Consider the following 19,077-nt stretch of genomic DNA (forward strand, 5'->3'; position numbering starts at 1 on the left):
CTAATTGCTACTAATGCCCAGCCATTTTACACTCACTCTGAAATTTAGTCAGCTCATACATTTATCTCTACATGTTAAAATCTTGAATCGACAAAACTGCTGCTCAGACTGCAATACTGATACCTAATCTTTCAACTGTGATCAGCTTCAGAGATTTGGGGAATTGTAAAAGGAAAAGTGAAAATTAATATTAATTTTGGAATCTTTGCCTTTTTTGAATAGCTGAGCAATCCCATGAAATTACTGAAACCCAGTGGCATGAAATGTCAACCTTTCAATATTTATCTCTGTATTTCTATATCGTTTGGCCCCATGCTTTTATTTCATGATCTTTGTAAACTCTGATGTAGTCTTCATTTAACTACCAAGGGTTTCAACACATCATCGGATTCTTCCTACCTTTTATTCCATGAGAATAGTACTTTTGTGACTGAAAGACAGTTCTCAAATGTTCCTTGTTGTTAGGATCTGGTACAGCTCCTTCCTGCAATGGACTCAGCAGCATCCTTTGTGCTCCTTTTGTGCTTTATCCGCTGTGTCTCATTGGAATCTACTCTCTCCCTTCAGAGATCTCTTCAGAACTATTAAGATATCACTTCTTATTCATCCACATGACATACTCCAAATCAACAAAAATATAAAAGCAAAAGTTATATTATCATACTAGTTATGGAAAGAAAAGTTGACTTTTTCACTTTTTACAAGGTGTATTCGCTAAAAAACAAATTAATAGATCACCTTTTGTCAAGTAAAATCACTTAGAGATGTTATATGAGGTAATTGCTGGGAATTGATACTTGCTGCATCTTCTATGAAGGACGAGCTTGATTCACTTATTGTTATTACAGGTCTTGACAGAAGAAATTCTTGCTTTGATTCTTTCTTATTTCAGATTAATGTATGCTGTAAATCAGAAGTGTATTTTCTACAGACTGTGCTGCTCCTACCAATGTGTTTCAGCAACTGTACCCAACATGTTCTTGATTTTGTAGTGCATGCAGATTATTTTTTTAACTGCATAAGGGGATTTAGCATCGTTTGCCACATGCTGAGCTGTTACTAGCCATTTCCTCATAACCTGTGTCTAGTTTATAATTCATTAACAATCACATTCTTTGCTTAGTTTGTGATTTCTTAACTTTCTGTTGCTTCTGTTACTTCTTTCTATACTCTGCAACACTTCCTGGCACTATATTATAGCAAGAGGTAGCACAAATTACCCTGAAAATTACAACAAATACCAGCATTCAGGAGAAGGAAAGCAAGCCTGTATCTTTTGCCAAGGATGCCTTACATGATCTGCCTTAAGTTCCTCTTTTCCCATGTCTGATGATACACAAATTCCAGCCTACCTCAAAAATCCCTACTTCCAGCTTTTGCACTCTTAAAGAGTTACCCACTAGGACTCTTCTCTGGCATTGGAAGAATATGAAACCCAGAGTACCTCAGAAATGGAAATATGAGCAAACACATATGAGTCCAATGGATGAAAATTTGTCACTGCTAAGAACTGAGATCTGCACCATATTCACTTACCATTATTCCACAGCAACTAGGGCTTCTATACCTTCAGCATGGTGTCAGCAATGTTGGTTTGGATTATTAAAGTCTTATGCTTTCACCATTATTTTCACTATCCTTGTCTTCTCTGTCACTTCATTTACATCGTCTCTTTTGTGTTGTTATCTTTTTACCTGACAATTTGATTTCCACTGGGATGGTTCCTTTTGAGAGTGAAAGGAAACATGCGGCCATCAAACTGATGTTTTATTTTCTTCACTGCATGTCCTCTAAATTTTATCTCTTTTTTAAATTATTTTTTTTTCTGTATTTTTATGGCATGTCTGAAATCTTTGTACATTTTCTGCTCAGTTGCATATAAATGATCATTTGTTTGTACCACTGTATTGTATTCTACTTTTCTAAGAATAAATAAAGTTTTTTGGGGAAAATAAATAATGCAAACACTGGCAAAATAATGCATTTCAATGCCATCTAGAAGTTCAGTTTCTAACTAACTTCAAATATAAAAGGTTGAAAATTTTCACTTACCTGGCATTTTTAATTCAGCAAAGTAGTGTTAGGAATCGGTCATTACAAAATGCAGAAGTTTAACATTATTTTATGACAAAGTACAAACAAGAATATCAGAGGAAAAAAAAAAAAAAGGAGGATAAATAAATTGCCATGTACAGAAATTGATAATAGTTGAAAGAGCTTTTTCACTAACTCAGTGTTATCTTTTTACATGAGTGAAGAAACAAGATTTTCTCCCTAATGGTCAAGTAGATATTCTGTAATATCTGGTCGCAGGCAGTGTCTCATCTGGAATCCAGTGCAATCAGTAATGTCTTGCTATTGATCACCATAGATCTAGGTCAAGGTTGCAGGGAATTAGAATTGATATGTCACCCCCATGAGTAAGGACGTTGGATCCAGGCTCCTGATATTTAAAGCAGTATTCATGCATTCACTTGGTTCTAGTATATTTCCATAGGTGCAAGGAAGGGATTTTTGTGTTTGCTTTAATTTTTCTTTCAGTCATATTAGAAAGCCCTGCCAACACGATTCTTAGGGATATGATCTGGATTTTCTTGGCATAAACCTTAGTGGGGGAAAGAAAAAAAAAAAAGGAAAAACTGAAAACCGAAGAGAAATAAGTTTTAAAAATGAATGTTGCCATTCAGAAAACTCAGAAAGAAACAACCTGTTTAAAGTTCCAGTTTGGTAATGAACTTAGGTATTTGCTTATGTTGCATTACGTGACCTATTCTAGAGAACTTCAGGGGTTACTCATGTGCTTGGCATGAGCTTTTGTATTTTACTGAATTGGAACCTTAATGCATCAGATTCTTTTTAGGTTCTTCGCACAATGTTTACAGAGCTAATGTTTGTATATTTTATCTCAGCCTATGGTGGTACGTGAAAGTTGGCTTCTTGAGGGGATGTTGAATGTTCAGTAATAACGAAGTCAGTAAAAGTTTAAAATAAAAAACAAAAAACGACAACATAAAATGTGATTTTTTTTTCAATTTATGAGTTTGTTCTGTTATTGGTTTTTTTTTTGGTTTTTTTTTTGTTTGTTTGTTTTTTAAGTAGTTTTTAAAGGGACCTGGGCCTTGATCTAGCTAGGGATTTTAAGTATATACATAAAATTAAGTGAGAGTTTGATCCCAATCACACTGAGCGCACACTTCCACTCGCCTTCAGGGTAGGATTAAATTCAGTTGCTTTGAAACCTACATACATCTGAAGTTGGACATTATGTGTGCACTGAAGTGACTTGCTGAAGAAGTCTTTATTTTTCGTGTCACAAAAAGTGCTTAGAACAGTTAGTGTATTATAAACCTAAACAGCCTCTTTTAAAGGGTATTGGCTTCATGCTGAAGAAGAAACATGCCATAATAACAGGCAACTTATAAATCTATTTGTCTATTGAAATTAAATTTCAGTTTGCTGAGCTATCTAACAATCTGTTCCTTTCTTTTCTCATGCTGAAATAGGATCTTGTGCAGTTTCCAAAATATTGCCCTGAATGTGGACACAGAAATCTCTAAAGAGTTAAATTTTAAATAAAATACTTATGGGTAAATATCAGGAGTAATAGTTTTCTAAGGCTTTCTCAAAGCTGAAGTAGAGAGGAGAGTCTTTGCAAGGCAGTTATTGCTGGAGATCAAATGGGTTGTATGAGCAACTCCTTGTGTCTCCTCTGCCAGCTCTCTCGTGTACTTTTGACACAAAGAGTGGAAATTTTTGAGTTTAGGCTGTAAGATAAAGAAGAATGGTGGTAGAGCAATCTGTTTTGCTGATGGTCCAGTAGAGTAAATCACTCTGGTAAAGGGTAGTAATAGGGTGAAAAATTACGTCATTTATGAGCTCTATAATAATGTAGGATTTAAAAGCTGTGTAAAATAATGTAAAGAATGACATTAATTTTTAGTGAGTTTTGGAACAAAACTTTGGTGAATTTAATCTTTAGCTTGTAAAAAAATAATCTGTTGCCTCATAGGGTTATCTTAGATGTCATAGTTGAACTCTGAAACCAGCACCATTTTCAACGGTCATCCTATTTGGTTACAGTGGCTAGAACTGGCTATTTCAAACCAGAAGTGTAATTAGTATATGTTTGCTAAAGAGCGAAATACTAAATTATACTGTTAGCCTCACTGTTTTGATCCTTTTTTGTCTCCCCACATCTTCTTTTCCCTTTCTGTCTGGAGATGGCCAATGATGTGAGGCTGGGCCTCAGAAGCATGGTGAGAATTTATAATATACAGATAATTGGTTTGTTGTTGAAAATGCCTGCACAGATGAATCCTTGCTAGTTTTCTCCCCACCTCAACCTCTCCCTGAAAAGTCCCCTTTGACCTAATCTCTGTGTTGCTGTAAATGCCTGTAACTATAGTATAGGCAGTGTGTACACAGTAAAGGCTTCCCTTTGTGCAAGTTCTCCTTTCTCCTAAGAATATTCCTTTTGAGAGACTTTGGCATGCTTGTCCAACAGAATTCATTCAGTACTGCATTTTGCTGCTTGTTTTGAAAAATGTTTCTATGCACTCTTACTATCATGTATTTTTAACTTCATGAAAACTGTGGAAACATCTGCTTAATGTGAACCAGTCATTCACTTTCTTTGTAGTTGAATCTAATGCTTGTGAACTGAGGTTGGTAAGGATTTTAAAGCTTGAATACTTCAGCATGATGTTGAATGTCTCCTTCTATACTAAGAAATGAAGATGCTACCGTAGCCTCCTACCTTCTATGTTTGAGTATGCTGTTGGTTGTGAGGACTACCCAGTATTTCTTTGTGATTGCACTTAGTTCATGGGTTACAATGAATGCGGGGGTAGGTCACTGCAAGAGACTGCGGGTCTGCCTGTCATCACCTAATTTGCAATAGATGTTCCATCAGTACTGTTGCCTGCATATCTGTTCACAGTGATGTATCATGAAGTTGCAGTTGAAGAGAAAAAAGAAAAAAAAAAAAGACAGATGTTTAGCTAATTTAAATTGGTGTGCGTCATCTGTTTCAATGGCCCGGTGGGGAACTAACTCTCCTCCTGGCACAGACTATGGGACAGTCATGGCCATCATCAGAATTAGAACCCTGGCTAGACGTGACTTCAGGTTAAATAAAGCCACCCTAATCAAGGGGAAAAAGGTGAGTGTGAGAAGATGTGGACTACTTGTTGAAATGCCTTGGTGCTGCAACAGTTCTGTAGCAAGCCACTGCCACTTCATTGGTCTTTCAGGTTTTGGTAGTAGTTTCTTTTACCAGTTATAGGTATTTTCTGAATGTGGGAAGGTGAGAATGGAAATCGGCAACGTATCTAAAATATATTCCTATCACAGTGATACAAACTTTTCAGTATTCCTTTATTTCTTACTTTTGTTTCAGATTTACTTTCTCTTAGAAAGGGAAAAAATATTACTTTCTCTTCATAACAAAGCTTCTGCTCTTTGATGAAAAAGAGCACCTCCTAGTGAATAAAGAGGCCTCTTCTATATAGATTTTAACAATGTTTTATTTCTTTAAAAGTGATTACGCATCAATTTAAATTAATTTATTGCAAAACTCTCTCTTTTCTTTTATCCTTTCAGTTGGATAATGGTCTGCCGGACCTCAACCAATGTCAGTCTCCATGCATTCTTCTAGCAGCTGTTTTATGGATAATGGCTTACTTAATTGCTAATTTAAAATACATGGTATTGTTTCTACTTATAAGAGCAGAAGTTTGATTGCAGAATTGGGCCTGTTTATAAAAGTAGGTTTTCAAATAGACTCTAGAGATGCATCTGTATTTATTTCTAGAAAGATAACGTTGTGGTCAAACCAGCATCTAATAGAGTACACTCAGAAACCACTCAGCAAATTTTATGTAACATTAAGTGCTGTTTGACTAGGTCAGTTGCCTGTGTTGAATTAATGACAGCAAACATACATCATCGCTACATCTGTTTACACATCTGTCTGTATTTCACTGCGTTGTCGACTGTGGAATCTCTAAAAATAATGAGTGTGGCAAACAGATTTGTATTTAAAAGGAGCTATTTGTATTAATATAATACCATACTGTGTTGTCATTGTTTTGCAGCACATCTATTACTTATACGTTCACTGCTTTTTCTTCTTGAACGAGCCAATTTTGTCTGTTTTTGCCACTCTGCCAGAGCCTCCTGGAATAAATTAAAACTATATTTTACATATGCGGTAGCTGCAGCTGAAAGCAACGATAATGACCCAGTGTGAATGCAGCATTTCAAAAGAAGGATTTTCTTAAACAAATGCAGAGCTGCTGTTTCTTCGTTTCTCCCTAACAAGCTAAATGTGTGAATGAGTGATGTCTGAACCTCCCCAGACAGAAGCTGGGCAGAGCTGTTGGTTTTGCTGCTAAGCTAAGAAGCCTGTGGTGCCTGAGTGGGGAAACCTGCCTGTTTGGGGTTTATTTCTCTGCTTTGTTTTTCAGTTATGCAGTTTGCCTGTTTGCTCATGGAAGTGTCCGAGAGACTTCCTTCCTGAGTTGCTTGGTACATGTGTGCCTTCTGTCTCTCACGACATGTCTTCAACGCATGCATATGTGTTAAGAGATGTTATATGGATGGGAGAGGGACTGGCCTGTGACCTTGCCAAGGTCAGAAGAGGGAATGTGTGTTTGAAGCTGGGGCTTGACTCAATTCTTGAACCCCGGTCCTACTCACAAAATTACCTTACTTTCTTAAATAGTTGTTCCACAGAATGAAAGTGCAATATTAATGTTTATCTCCTGTTAGACTTTCATTCTCTCACTGAAAAATTATCCTTCATATTTCCATTCAAGATGGAAACAAACAGTACAGAAATACTACATTATTGATGATTAAGACTGTATTACTCTAATAGACCTCAAGCATTATTTTCTGCCTATCTCCTAAGACTTACTAAGAATGGCATTAACAGGATTTTAATACTTGGCACAGTTATCTGCATCTGCTCCGGAGATACCAGCACATTCATCATAGCGCCTCAGTGCATGTGCCTTTCTGGCCATACTGGCTACTTTTCCAAGTTTTTTGTGTTTGATATTTAGAGTCAGCACCATCAGACTTTTATTCCCGCTGTAGTCTAGTTTCATTTGCAGGTGTGAGTGCAAATGCTGTTTTGTCATAGTTTTGGCATAGTTCTAGCATCAAATTTCTCTAGATAACCAACCCTCCTTTCTGGGCATTTGACCCTACTGGGGCTGCTTCATCAACTTGTAACTTTTATCTGTGCAAGTGGCTTCTCTTGAACTTTATGATAAGATGATGGAAATCACAAGTAAGAACAAAAGTCTTTCCTTTGGAAAATCCCAGCTATTGCAAGCCGGGCAGCTGAACAGAACACCTTTGAATTAATAGTTGGGAGTGACATAGGCAATTTCTTGAAAACAGCGTCCAGTGGCTCCTCTCCAACGCCGAGGCATCTTTTAAGTTTGACAATATTAATTGACTCCAAACCTCCCAAGTAATTTCATGTTCTTTCATTTTGACCGCCCACACACTTTCCTTAGAGCCCACTGTAAAAAAGTGGCAGAAAATAAGCTAGTAAAAAGATTATGTTTAGAGTTGTTCTATCATCATTTATATATTGCCGTAATTTCTCTCTGCATGATAAAACCAAGCTTAGTTCTGCCGGGGAGCCATAGTTCCTTGCAGTCACAGCTGTGCAGAGCTAGTTGTTTTTAGGTAATTCAGGTAAGCGTCCTTCAAATCCATGCAGATACTTGCCATGGTGTGCTTTTACTGTCAGTCATAGACCACTGAGCCTGTCACTCAGAATCAAGTCCTTAAGATGTATCAGAAACACGTCCTTCATTTGCCCTTAGAGAACTCAAACTCATTGAAAAAGAATGACATTTCAATTGGTATTTATGAATGAGATAATTTCCTGACTAGAAGCGTTGTTTGGTTAGCTGTTTTCCTTAATGTGGAGAAGGATAAGCCTGTGTTTATAATTCATTTACCTTACATGAGGTATTTTTTTCCCCTTCACTGATTAACTTCTTTAACTTATCTACTTGGAGCATAACATTAATATTGCAAATAGAATTATGAAGACAGCAGAGGAAAAATTTTTGATCTCCTTTTGGCAACAGAACCATAAGCATTTATCCAACGTAGCTATATGTGAAAAATGAAGTTGAATTGGCATGAAACATTGTAGAGGTTACATTCATAATATTAACTAAGTTTGGCATATTAAGTACAAGAAAAGAAAGAGAAGGAACCTTCAGTTATGTGTCTGCCTCAGACACTGAAGCATTAAGTTTGGAGCTCATTCATTCATCTCTGGAAGGGAACAAGCTGAAGCCAGAAACATTTGTGATGAGGAACAGCAAGGGGCTGCCTTTGGGCCAGAAAAGGCTCTGTGCTGGAAAATGGGCACACATACCCCCCTGTGGCTCAGGTTCTTCCCATCCAGCTGCCAGAGCCAGCTCTTCTGCTGTTCCCCAGCTCCAAGCCTCAATTTGCTAATTTATATTAATTTAGCAATTTTTGATTCGTTAATTTTGCCATGGAGAAATACAATAATAGAGAACAGTTACAGCGTTGGAAAGTTTGGAAGTCTTTTGGAGTGCTGCATTACCATTTCAGAATTAAAATCACAAAGTTTCAGGAAATGAGGAAAAAATGCCAGCAAAGGGCTTTAAATGATACCAAATGCCTCATACTTAATGAGAATTACAGAGCTGAAAATAGAGAAGAACACTGAGCTGACAAGGGAGCAGAATGTCATAACTTTTAAGATTTGTTTGTTTGGATTTATTACCTCTTAACCCTTTCCATTTATCTTGTTACTTTTCCATAGCATATGTTTTGTTATTGAATTTTCTAGGAGATCAATAAAGGAAAAAGAAAGATGAGCTTTACAGAATTTACAAATTCTGCAAGCTTCACTTGTCAAATAAAACACAACACTTCTGTTCCAGAAATCCCAGGATTCAAAGCAGTCTTCTAGTATGTAAGGACAAACTAATCTTTTCATGTGCTTCTAATCTTTATCTTGGATAGTTGTTGTTTTTTTTTTTTAAAAAAGCACTTGAAAAATCATTCATTCAGCATTAGGATAGTTTCATACAAAGCTTGACATTTGGTTATTTAGCTGCTCTTCATCTGATAAGGCAAAGAAAAACGAAGAACCTTTACAGTGTATTTTTATTAATCCTAAGAGAGAGAGTTGTTTTCTTTAACCTTTATGATCATCCTATTTTAGCAACAGAAAGAAGGAATAATGTGAACTTCTGAGCTCTTTGAAGCTTTTATTTATTTTTTTCTCTTATCTTAGTAAGGCCAGAGAGTGGTCCTCGCTGAATAAAGAGTTAGAAACAGGCAAATGAAATCCCTCCCTTACAACCTCCTAGTAAAATCCCGAGCATTTCCTTCTTTACTTAATTATAAAGTGTTTTGTAGTAGATCAAAAGTTATATTTGTGTGCAGGCATTACAGTTTTCTTGATAGCAAAATGTTATGCATGGTTAAACACGTGTTTATACTATCAAAAAAAAACAGCTGCAATTGCACCATTTATGAACAGTGCTGTTCCAGGGCTGCACTGTGCATAGGGAGGAAGGGACAGTTGTCCCCTTAGACTAGTGGAATGGCACCTCCCCAGCAGGATGGTCATTAATATCCCCTCTCATCTGAACTAGATGTCTAGTAGGATCATCCCATCTTTATTTTTACATCTTCAAAGAGATAAATGTTATAACAAGGATGAATTATTTGAATTTTATGATTTGTAGGAGTGTGCTTCCTTTACCAGTGTGTTTTTCCTCACCAAACAGTTAATAGCTGCGTGTTACAAATAGCAGTACTGTACTGTTCTCTCTGGCTTGGCTAGTTATCCCTGTTGCATTATTTTTGTTCCCATAGCAAAACAGGATGGAATGCACTGAGGATGAGCTTGCAATCAAAAAATACAAGTATAAGATGTTGATGTATATTTTCACTTGAAATGATCTGAAGAAAGCATTAGATAAAAGCTCATAAAAATGCAAATGAGTCATGAACTCTTCTCCAAAGCTTTGTTTAGGAAATATTTTTCCTCTTGTATTTGCTCAGCTTCTGTCTGATTACTCTACATTTGCTTTTCTCGTAGGAGAGTATTGGCAAGAATATGGGTTCTATAACTAAAGTGCTAACCTAGGAGTCTAAATACAAGCATGCAGGGTTTTGAGGAGAAGGACATGTAGTACAGGATACCTAAAGAAGCACCATTTAATGGGCCTTGGGGAGTTTGCTTCCTTAGGCACAGATGCCATCAGATACTACAGTAGCTGAACTTTGCAGATAAGCAGAACTTCGCTGCAATCTTTCATTGGCAGACAGATGAGAAAAATACAGAAGTGCACAGCCAGACACTGTACAAAATGAAGCTGCCCAGAGAGGCTGAGCCCTTACTCCCAGCTGAGGATAATGCTAAGAACACCTCCAGCACTTGCCCCCAGTACACAATTTTATTTCAAGAAATGGAGCTACATAAATTCTAAAATTAAATCCATGTACTCTGGCCGTTATATCACAGATGCTTAATTTTCCTTGCAGTGGATTTTATGGTCAGCTTAGAGCATTGTCTGACTTAAAGAATAAGGAGTGTAATGTGTCAGGTTGGTGAAGACTTGACATAGCTGCAGCAACTATCTTATCAAGTATTTTTTGGTTCCTTTCTGCCATAAACTATTTTTTTTATTTATTTTCCATTCGTTTTATCTAACTCAAAATTATTTGATTAGAGAATCTATCTGAAAAAAACAGTGTTAAGGAAAAAAAAAAAGTTTCTATCTATTTCTCTGGTGAGGAAGATAATATCCCCAGAGTCCCAGAGAGCAGCACTGGGGGTTTGGTCGGTTTTTTATGTAAATGAAATAGGAATAATTTTTCCACTGATTAAGAAGAGAGGTGCAAACTGCTGCTCAGCTGTGTAATTGTTGAACAGTTGTACTCCAGCTGAACTCACTGGAGACCTAGCATAAGCTCAGAGGTTTGGGTTCATGTTACACTAATTCATTTCCAAATCCATACAAAGATCACCAAATCCAATTGTTCTTGAAAAACATAGAAGTGGTTTTAAATCATTTTAAATCGTACAATCAAATCTGTATTTGACACTGGCTGGAATCAAGGGCTTTGGGGTTGAGTTGATTGTCAATTTAAGGGTGAAGGTAAAGTTGCATAGCAGTGAATGACATCAGAATAATATTATAATTCACTGTGTCCCACCTGAAACATAATGCTAAAAGATTATGTGGGGTGGTTGGCACCAACCCTTCATTCTTCTCTACTCCCAGAGCCTAGCTTTTGGCATGAACAACAGCTTCTTTAAGGCTACTGGTGTTGTGTTTAACCATCTAGGAACATGTTGAGCTATGGGCAGTCGGGGATAGTGATAGGAAAGGGGGAATGCTTTTAAACTGAGCCAGGGGAGGTTTAGGTTGGATATTAGGAGGAAGTTTTTCACACAGAGGGTGGTGAGGCACTGGAACAGGTTGCCCAAGGAGGTTGTGGATGCCCTGACCCTGAAAGCATTCAAGGCCAGGCTGGATGTGGCTCTGGGCAGCCTGTTCTGCTGGTTGGCGACCCTGCACATAGCAGGGGGTTGAAACTAGATGAACCCTGTGGTCTTTTTCATCCCAGGCCATTCTATGATTCTATGATGATTCTGTGATTATTGGGACCCATCGGGTAGTCCCATTTCCTGGCCTGGGCTTTCTCTGAGAGCACCGTGTAGTTTGTCAGACCAGAGGATGCCGTTAGTTCCAGGACTGTTGGGCTTTTACAGATACTTTGCTGCTAGTCTGCAGTATGTTACACTTGCATCAAAGAGCTGTAACTGCACAGCTGTGCTTTGTGACATATAGAGAAATGATACAATACCTTTTTATTTTATAGACTGCTAGCTATTAAAATTCAGTCATATAACATCCCAGGTGGTTGGCTTTACTCTGCCAGTTTGGTTGTTTTCCATTTGGGACATCCTGCATGCCGCACTGAGGTGATAAAAGCCCATTGTAGGTCTTTGCTACTTCAAGTTTTAAAGACAACTTTTTTGGCCTTGTTTCCTCTGGGAAGCTAAAATGCTGGCAGTTGGTGCCAAAAGTCCCTTGACAAGACCACTCTGGGAGCCTTAGATGCCTCATTCTCAAGGACAGTCAGTGATGCATTTCCTAAAGACTGGGGCTGCTTTCCCAAACACTGAAAACAGATGTAAACTCTTACCAGATGAGATGCCAAAGCGACAGACAGCTTGTAGCTGATCCCACAACTGTTCAATTCACAAATGAATGCTCCCCTGCCAGGGCTCCAAGAGCAGGTCTCCATCTTAATGCCATTCTGGGAGGTCCATAGATCTTGCCAGGTAGGTGACACAGTGCTCCCTGCTGGTTAAGGAAAATTTCTTCACCACCATAAGTCCTGGCTGGTAGATTTTGGTGCATTGAAGCAAATGTTCTGGAGCCAGCTAAGCTGTGCACAGTATTACACTGCTGTAATCTTCAGAAAGTGTGCTTCAGCTATGTGAGAGTGCTAAGCTGTACTGGGCCTACAAGATGTATTGGCTGAGACATCGTTTTATCTTCAGGGAGTTTCATACTGAGAACCTAAGTGGGCTTTGCAGGTTGAAACTGAACTGGCATTTTCTTCAGCACGTGTTCTCAGTTGGAGGCGTTGGAGAGATTTGAGGTTTTGCATAGGCACAGATGACATCAAAGCAATCTAACGAGTAAACACCAATTCCCATCACGTAGAAAAGGGGGAGGGGTGGGACACAAAAGGTGGTTGCGTTTGGAGTGATTGTTCTGTTCTCTTCCTCACTAGGATAAAGAAGTGAACCTGGAGCAGGTCCATAGACGCATGAACAGTTTAATCGATGAAGATATAGCCCACAAGCAGATCTCTCCAGCGTCCATCGAGATCTCAGCCTTGGAGATCGGTGGCATGCAACCAGCTCAGACCCTGGAGCCGGTACGCGAATACCAGAACACGCAACTTTCTGTCACCACCTTTTTACCAGAACAGACAACTCATGGTGCCAGCAGGACACTCACAGCTGCCTCTGGCAGCAACCTGCCACTGCCCCTGAGCAGCTCGGCCACCATGCCCTCCATACAGTGTAAACACAGGTCGCCAAATGGAGGACTATTTCGTCAGAGCCCCGTGAAAACCCCAATCCCTATGTCATTTCAGTCTGTGCCGGGGGGAGTCATTCCAGAAGCAATGGAGCCCTCTCACGGAACATCCATTTGATGAAAACAAACAGTAACACAACCAGCAGAGCTTTTTAATACAAAATTAAAAACAAAACAAAAAAAAAAAAGCAAAGAAACTCTTACATTTTTCTTGTATATAAGTGTAAATAATGAAAGAATGAAGTGGGGTAAAAGTGTATTTTGAATATTCCCAATTTTCGAAGTCAGTAAAAAACAAAAGAAAAAAAAAAAACAAAAATGTATGAATGACTTTGTAAATTTTGTTCTATATGAATAAAAAGGCAAACTACTTGTGATCGTTCTCAAGTGCCAAAGAAGACCAGTTACTGGGACTGAGGGACGTACATTATTTTTTCTGTGGATTTCAACATGTATTCCCTTCCTGTTCTTTTTGTTTTCAGAGCAAATTTTATCCATTTCTTGCCAGAAAGGTTCACCGTGCTCAGACCTCTCCTTTCCCTAGAATCCTATTGTTGGCAATTCTTTCAGAGAGTTTAGCACCTGGTACTAGAACAGTGGTAGCAAATGTTTTAAACCTGAATTACAGCTAAAACCCAACAAGTGATGAAAATGAACTTTTGCTTACTGACAAGGATTTAGACATCCATGCAGTTCTTAAGTTTAAGCACAGGATTATGGAATTATGTTTTTCATGTGTACTGTGCTGTGTGGATCTTCTTATTTAATCTATGTTTTGCTATATATGTATATAAAATATATATGTCGTATAGCATATATATTTCATATATATAAATGCTTTGATAAGAAACAAGTTTCTGATTATGGGTAAAGCCGTTAAGAAAAAACTGATCAGCTCTTTTTTTTTTATCTTATGTAGACGAATGCAAAAGGAGAGTAACCAGTGGCTGAAAGGACTGAGAGAAGGGAGAGCTTGAGCAGGCAGGAGGTAATGGCACTGCAGTGACTGTGCCCTCTGGTGCTGTTCCTTTCTTAAGATTTCAAGGAATTTGCTGCATAATGGATGTAACGCTTGCAGCTGAAGTTATATCCCTGAATGACAAGGCTAAGCTCATGACTACAAGCACAACTCTGCTTTTTCTTCTCACTGATTTTATAAAGAGAAAAATGTTAATGGCCATACCTATAATATTGGTAGAAGTGGCCATTAAAAGGTTTTGGGGTTTTTTTTTTTGTCCGTGAAACACAATCAAAAGACAAAGATAAAGCAGCATGTGTAGCTAATTTGATGTTTGATTCTGCAAATGTTACCAGTGCCATTTCATAGGACAAAAAAAAAAAAGCAAAACCAAAACACATTGTTTCATTCCCAAATAGTAATTCTAATGGTCAAAATAACTGATTCCCCATTAGCCCACTGTTGCTAATAGACAATCAATAACTTTCAGAATTGGGATAATTTAATATCTTCTCATATCCATATGGCTAGGTTGCAGGTTCCCTCTGTAGCAGGATTTCTCCAATTAATTAGAATGCTGCTATTTGGAAAAGGCTGTAGGTCTCAGCGCAGCAGAATCACAGCCTACATTAAGGTGAAAGTCTGTTTGAACAGAGGGAAAAATGCAGTCCCGTCCGCAGAAAATCAGCAGGCAATCTAGGTCAGGCTTTTGGATATGTAAATATTTCATTGATCACTCCCAATTTGATTTGTATTATTAATCAACAGGTATATTTATAAGATAAAAGTCCCCAATTTTTTACATTTATATTTCAGGCAGTAGGGGAAAAAAATCAAGCTAGGATAGAAAAGCAGTCTCACAGAAGAGGATACCCAGCACGCAATTTAAATGAGGGATATTGATGGTGAGCTTCCAGAAGGGGACTCTTGCAGGGATTCATTTGTTTCTGCTGTCAGTGTGGTTCCTCAGGAACACAGCACAGTTGTGCAGCCTGGCACAAATAGCGCTATTTGCCACAAACTAATTAAAAATGAGTTATGCTGTAGTCAGCTGACAGGATTTATGCCATTTAGACACTTGGCCCACACAAGCCTGGGATTTTTTTTCCTCCCTCTTTTGTTGTATTTTTTCCTCCTATTCTGGCCACAAGAAAAGATAGATATTTCTTCTTCTGACTTTTCTACCTTCCATGCACAGGCACCAGTTTGTTATAGCAGAACAAGCTGAGCAAGAAAGCCGTGCACTCCTAGCTGTCTGCAAAGATGCAAAGAAGAGAGCACGCAACTGTCTGCATTGGAAAAAAATCTCTCTTTTTTTTTTATTCCTAATTTAAGATTTCTGAAGAGGTGCAAGGAGATGCATAGCTGCAAGCATACGAGCTAGAGCTTGGTTGGAGCAGGTGCTTGGCCATCACCTTCATTCCTAGCATCCCCTGAGCTGCTTGGCCACAGCCTCCCCTCTGAACAACAAGGAGCCACAGTGAGCCCCCGGTGCACAGCAGCACAGCTGCTGCTGCCCATGATGTAGCAAATAAGTTTGTCACTGACTGCCTGGGCATGCAAGGCTCAGAGCAGGGGACTGGAATGCTGTTTTGGTTGAGGCATCACTGCATTCACAAAGTATATCAAGTCTTTTTTTCACGTTGTAGTCTAAACCACAGTGCTGAAAAATTTAAACTGAACAACGTTTGTGGAACAAATTGTGAAGGTAGTATATTTGGGAGATTAACATTCTCCATATTCAATATTTTTCTCCTGGCCCAGTCTTACCACCATGTTTGGAAGTGTGATTTAACTTATAAATGATGCTGAATCTGACTGGTTTTCATGCATAGGCTACAAAAGACTTGTTTAAAAGCTCTGCAGGATTACATCTAAGACAATCAGGATTTTGCAGCATCAAACCACACTGTCCTCACTCAGAGAAGTATTTAAGCCTGTGCGTAAGCCCTATAGAAGCAGCTGCTTTATGCACAGGTTGAAGTGCCTTGCTGATTACTGATGGAGTTCAGTGCAGGCACCAGACTAAATATATGGTTAATTTTAAGCAGGTGAGTGAGCTTGCAAAAATCCAGGGAGCTATTCAGTTGCTTAAAGATAGCCAATGAAAGTTCTTCTTTGCACCAGGGTCCAGGCTGTTAAAGTAGCAATCCATGATGGCTATGGCACTGCCTAGTAATTATTTATATAAAAGTTAGCAAGTCATAGTATGGGCCTCTTAACCATGGCAGAGAGCTGTTAAATTTTTCATGTGGTAGTTTGGTTTTAGGTTATTATGTACAAATCACCAGGTTCTCCCTGAGCATAAACAATGCTTCCTTCCCTTAACTTTCAGTTTGAAAAGTAAATGCAGAGTGTATAATTTCCATGTTCTATCTCCTTTCTCAAATATATATCTTTATTTTGACAGATCAAAGCATACATTTTCTATATAGTATGTATCCACCACACACTTGCATATATATATATATATACATGCACAGTTATTCACAGATGAAGCGAGAAATGTAATTTCCATGTGATGTAAATGGGTACAAGCTCAAAGCCCTCACAGAGCTATGCTTGTTTACACCACTTGCAGATCTGACCTTTCCCTTTTAGTAGCTGGCAAGTAGAAAAAAATGCAGAAATTCCTGAAAGCTTTGAAGACCAAGCTGCACCCTTGATTTTCAAACAGTACTTCCCTCTTAGTGTGCTTAAAAAGAAGAATAATGTCTGATCCCAAATATTCCAGATCCTCCAGGATGTTTACATTGCAAAGATGACTGTACAAGAAATGGAAATTGAGTGCCTATACTTTCCCTTTTATCGCGCTCTTTTGCTGATGAACTTCTGCGAAAGTGACATCTGTGGCACAGCACTTGTAGTGCGTCTTGTTCTATTTATCCATTAGTTTAGAAATAACTATATTTTCATACAAAAATGTGACTCCGTTTCTTCTATTTGCTTGCAATCTGCTCGCAATTTGAAGGATGCATTGCTATTATTTCTTAGTAGTATGTCATGTTTTTTCTATCGCAATGGAAAAAATATAGTAATTGTGCTTTTTAATTTCAGAGTTGAAGCTTGATAGAATGTTTAAATGCTGAGTTACAACTACATACATGTATGTGATACTTGGCTTGCAAAGTGAAACTCCCACCACCTGCCTTGCTTTGGTAACCTGCCACTGCTGCACTGTAGATGAAGGCTCAGCAAAACATCTCACTTTCTCTCAGCCTACTGATAGAATATTTAGGCCTGGGTTCTCACCTGTGTAAGCCAACAACCCTTCCAGTGAAAGGACCTGCCAGGCTTTGGCTCTTAATGGTCGGACTGCCAGCACTCTTCCTATGAACTTGTATTCAGTGCTAGCTCTGGAAAGGGAAATGTTTTGAGAGCCTCAGAAATGAAAATGTACCTGAAAGAGGATCTTACATTAGCATGATGATGTTGAGCACTTAACATGGATTTGAATTTGAACTGTTAGCTAAAACAGCTTAGAAAACAAATTTATTTTAAAACCTGTTCAAGTTTAGGCATATCTCTTCTCTAAGAGAGGTTACAAGCTGCTGGCTTGGTGGCAGCCTTCCTTTCCAAGGAAACCAAGGTACAGCAACCACAGTGCTCAGACCCTTTTATTTGATTTTATTTTAGTTTGCTTTGCTGAGTGGAACTTATGTAACGAGCAGCTAAATAGTGACAAAGAACTAAATGCAACAAATTTGGGGGACACTGTTGGAAACTTTCCAAAATAATCTACACCCTATTGCAACCCTGGGAAACGCAAGGAGAAAGGTAGAAGAAAACAGTGAAGAGAAGCAAAGAACAAGGTAAAAATGGACGTGTGGTGAGGGGGGAGGGAGGAAAGGGTGGTTACAACTCATCTATCTTAAATGTCTAGCAAAGCTCTATTCCTGTATCAGAAGCATAGATTCCATCATACAAGCAGTTGCCTCAGTTAATTATTATTTTCTTAACTTTTAGGAAACAAATAAAAACAGCTTTTGTTCTACCAGAAGCAGTTGTTATATTATTTAAAGCTGAAATTATGTGACTGGCAGTGCCAGGTTTTTTGGCTCGACTTTCTCTCAGCTGGGGGAAATGAGCTCTGATGAGTGAGGTGTCCCTGAGCCAGCTGTGGGCTGTTTGCAGGATTGCACCCTGCTGGCTGGCTCACTCTCAGCTGGGAATAATGAGCTGTGCTGAGCTGCCCATAAGCCTCCAGCCCCAGGGAGTGTGGTTTAGTTGTAGTTGTGTTGCATGGTGTTGGGTGAAGCGTGCTGTTTTACTGATCTTCACGCTGGAGGGAAGCATTTCAGAGATGTGGCTCTCCATGCTCATAAGGTACCTAACAACACGAGTGCGAGGTGTGTAGGGCTTCAGACTCATTATGGCTTTTGTACTTTTTGATGTTTAAAGTCAAGGTTCTTAAGTGGATCTTTAGCCTTTTTAACTGTAGCGTTCTCAGGTACTGCTGAAGTGACTTTTCCCCCCACTCCCAGTGGAGCTGCTCAGAGCTAACTTGTTTAGAGGTTGATTAATATGTTATGGTAGAGGGGTGCAACCATCATCAGTAAAGTGTTTTGTCTTTCCCCCCTTTTCTTTTGTATGTCATAGTGGAAGACCTCTAGGATATCTGTAATTGTTCAGTTTCTTTACCATAGCTTATGAAGCTCTGTAGTTTTAAGGGTAGTAAACTTTCTAATTGTTTTGATCTCTATTAATAGGGGAGGAGGAGGATAAATACCATCATAGGTGAATACAGACGTGGCAAGTAGCTGGGTAGGGAAGAAAATCAAGCAAATATGGTGGAGGGCAGATTATTTGCGTGTTTTGCTAATTGTTCAACTGCTGGAGTGCCTGGCTGGGACAGGAGACAGTTTCTGAATAGTAATACACTATAAGTAACCATGCTTTGGAAACCTGAATGGTTCCAGGTGGGAAGCTACAAATCATAGCACAACATGTCCCAAATTGTTTTCAAAATAAAGAAAG

General features: G+C 38.6%; 2 protein-coding genes across 12 annotated transcripts in view; both read left to right on the forward strand.

Annotated features, from left to right (window-relative positions):
* GRID1 (glutamate ionotropic receptor delta type subunit 1) overlaps positions 1-13,532 on the forward strand; it is a 574,706-nt gene extending 561,174 nt beyond the window's left edge. For 4 of the 11 annotated variants that reach the window (XM_090144796.1, XM_090144800.1, XM_090144801.1 and 1 more), the window contains exon 15: positions 12,832-13,532. In XM_090144796.1, the coding sequence (XP_090000922.1) occupies positions 12,832-13,260 (429 nt within the window). In that variant the 3' untranslated portion in view covers positions 13,261-13,532. Of the gene's footprint in view, positions 1-4,220; positions 4,257-12,831 lie in introns of all 11 variants that reach the window. The other 7 variants (XM_090144797.1, XM_090144798.1, XM_090144799.1 and 4 more) reach the window with 5 other exon arrangements.
* A 528-nt stretch (positions 13,533-14,060) lies between these two features.
* Positions 14,061-19,077, forward strand: part of LOC149917000 (uncharacterized) — a 96,727-nt gene continuing 91,710 nt past the window's right edge. Inside the window, exons 1-2 of the mRNA XM_090144812.1 lie at positions 14,061-14,130; positions 17,737-17,912. Of these exons, the coding sequence (XP_090000938.1) occupies positions 17,794-17,912 (119 nt within the window). The 5' untranslated portion in view covers positions 14,061-14,130; positions 17,737-17,793. The remainder of the gene's footprint in view (positions 14,131-17,736; positions 17,913-19,077) is intronic.

This window comes from Phasianus colchicus, chromosome 8, assembly GCF_987193195.1.
Source record: "Phasianus colchicus chromosome 8, bPhaCol1.hap1.1, whole genome shotgun sequence".
NCBI lineage: Eukaryota > Metazoa > Chordata > Aves > Galliformes > Phasianidae > Phasianus > Phasianus colchicus.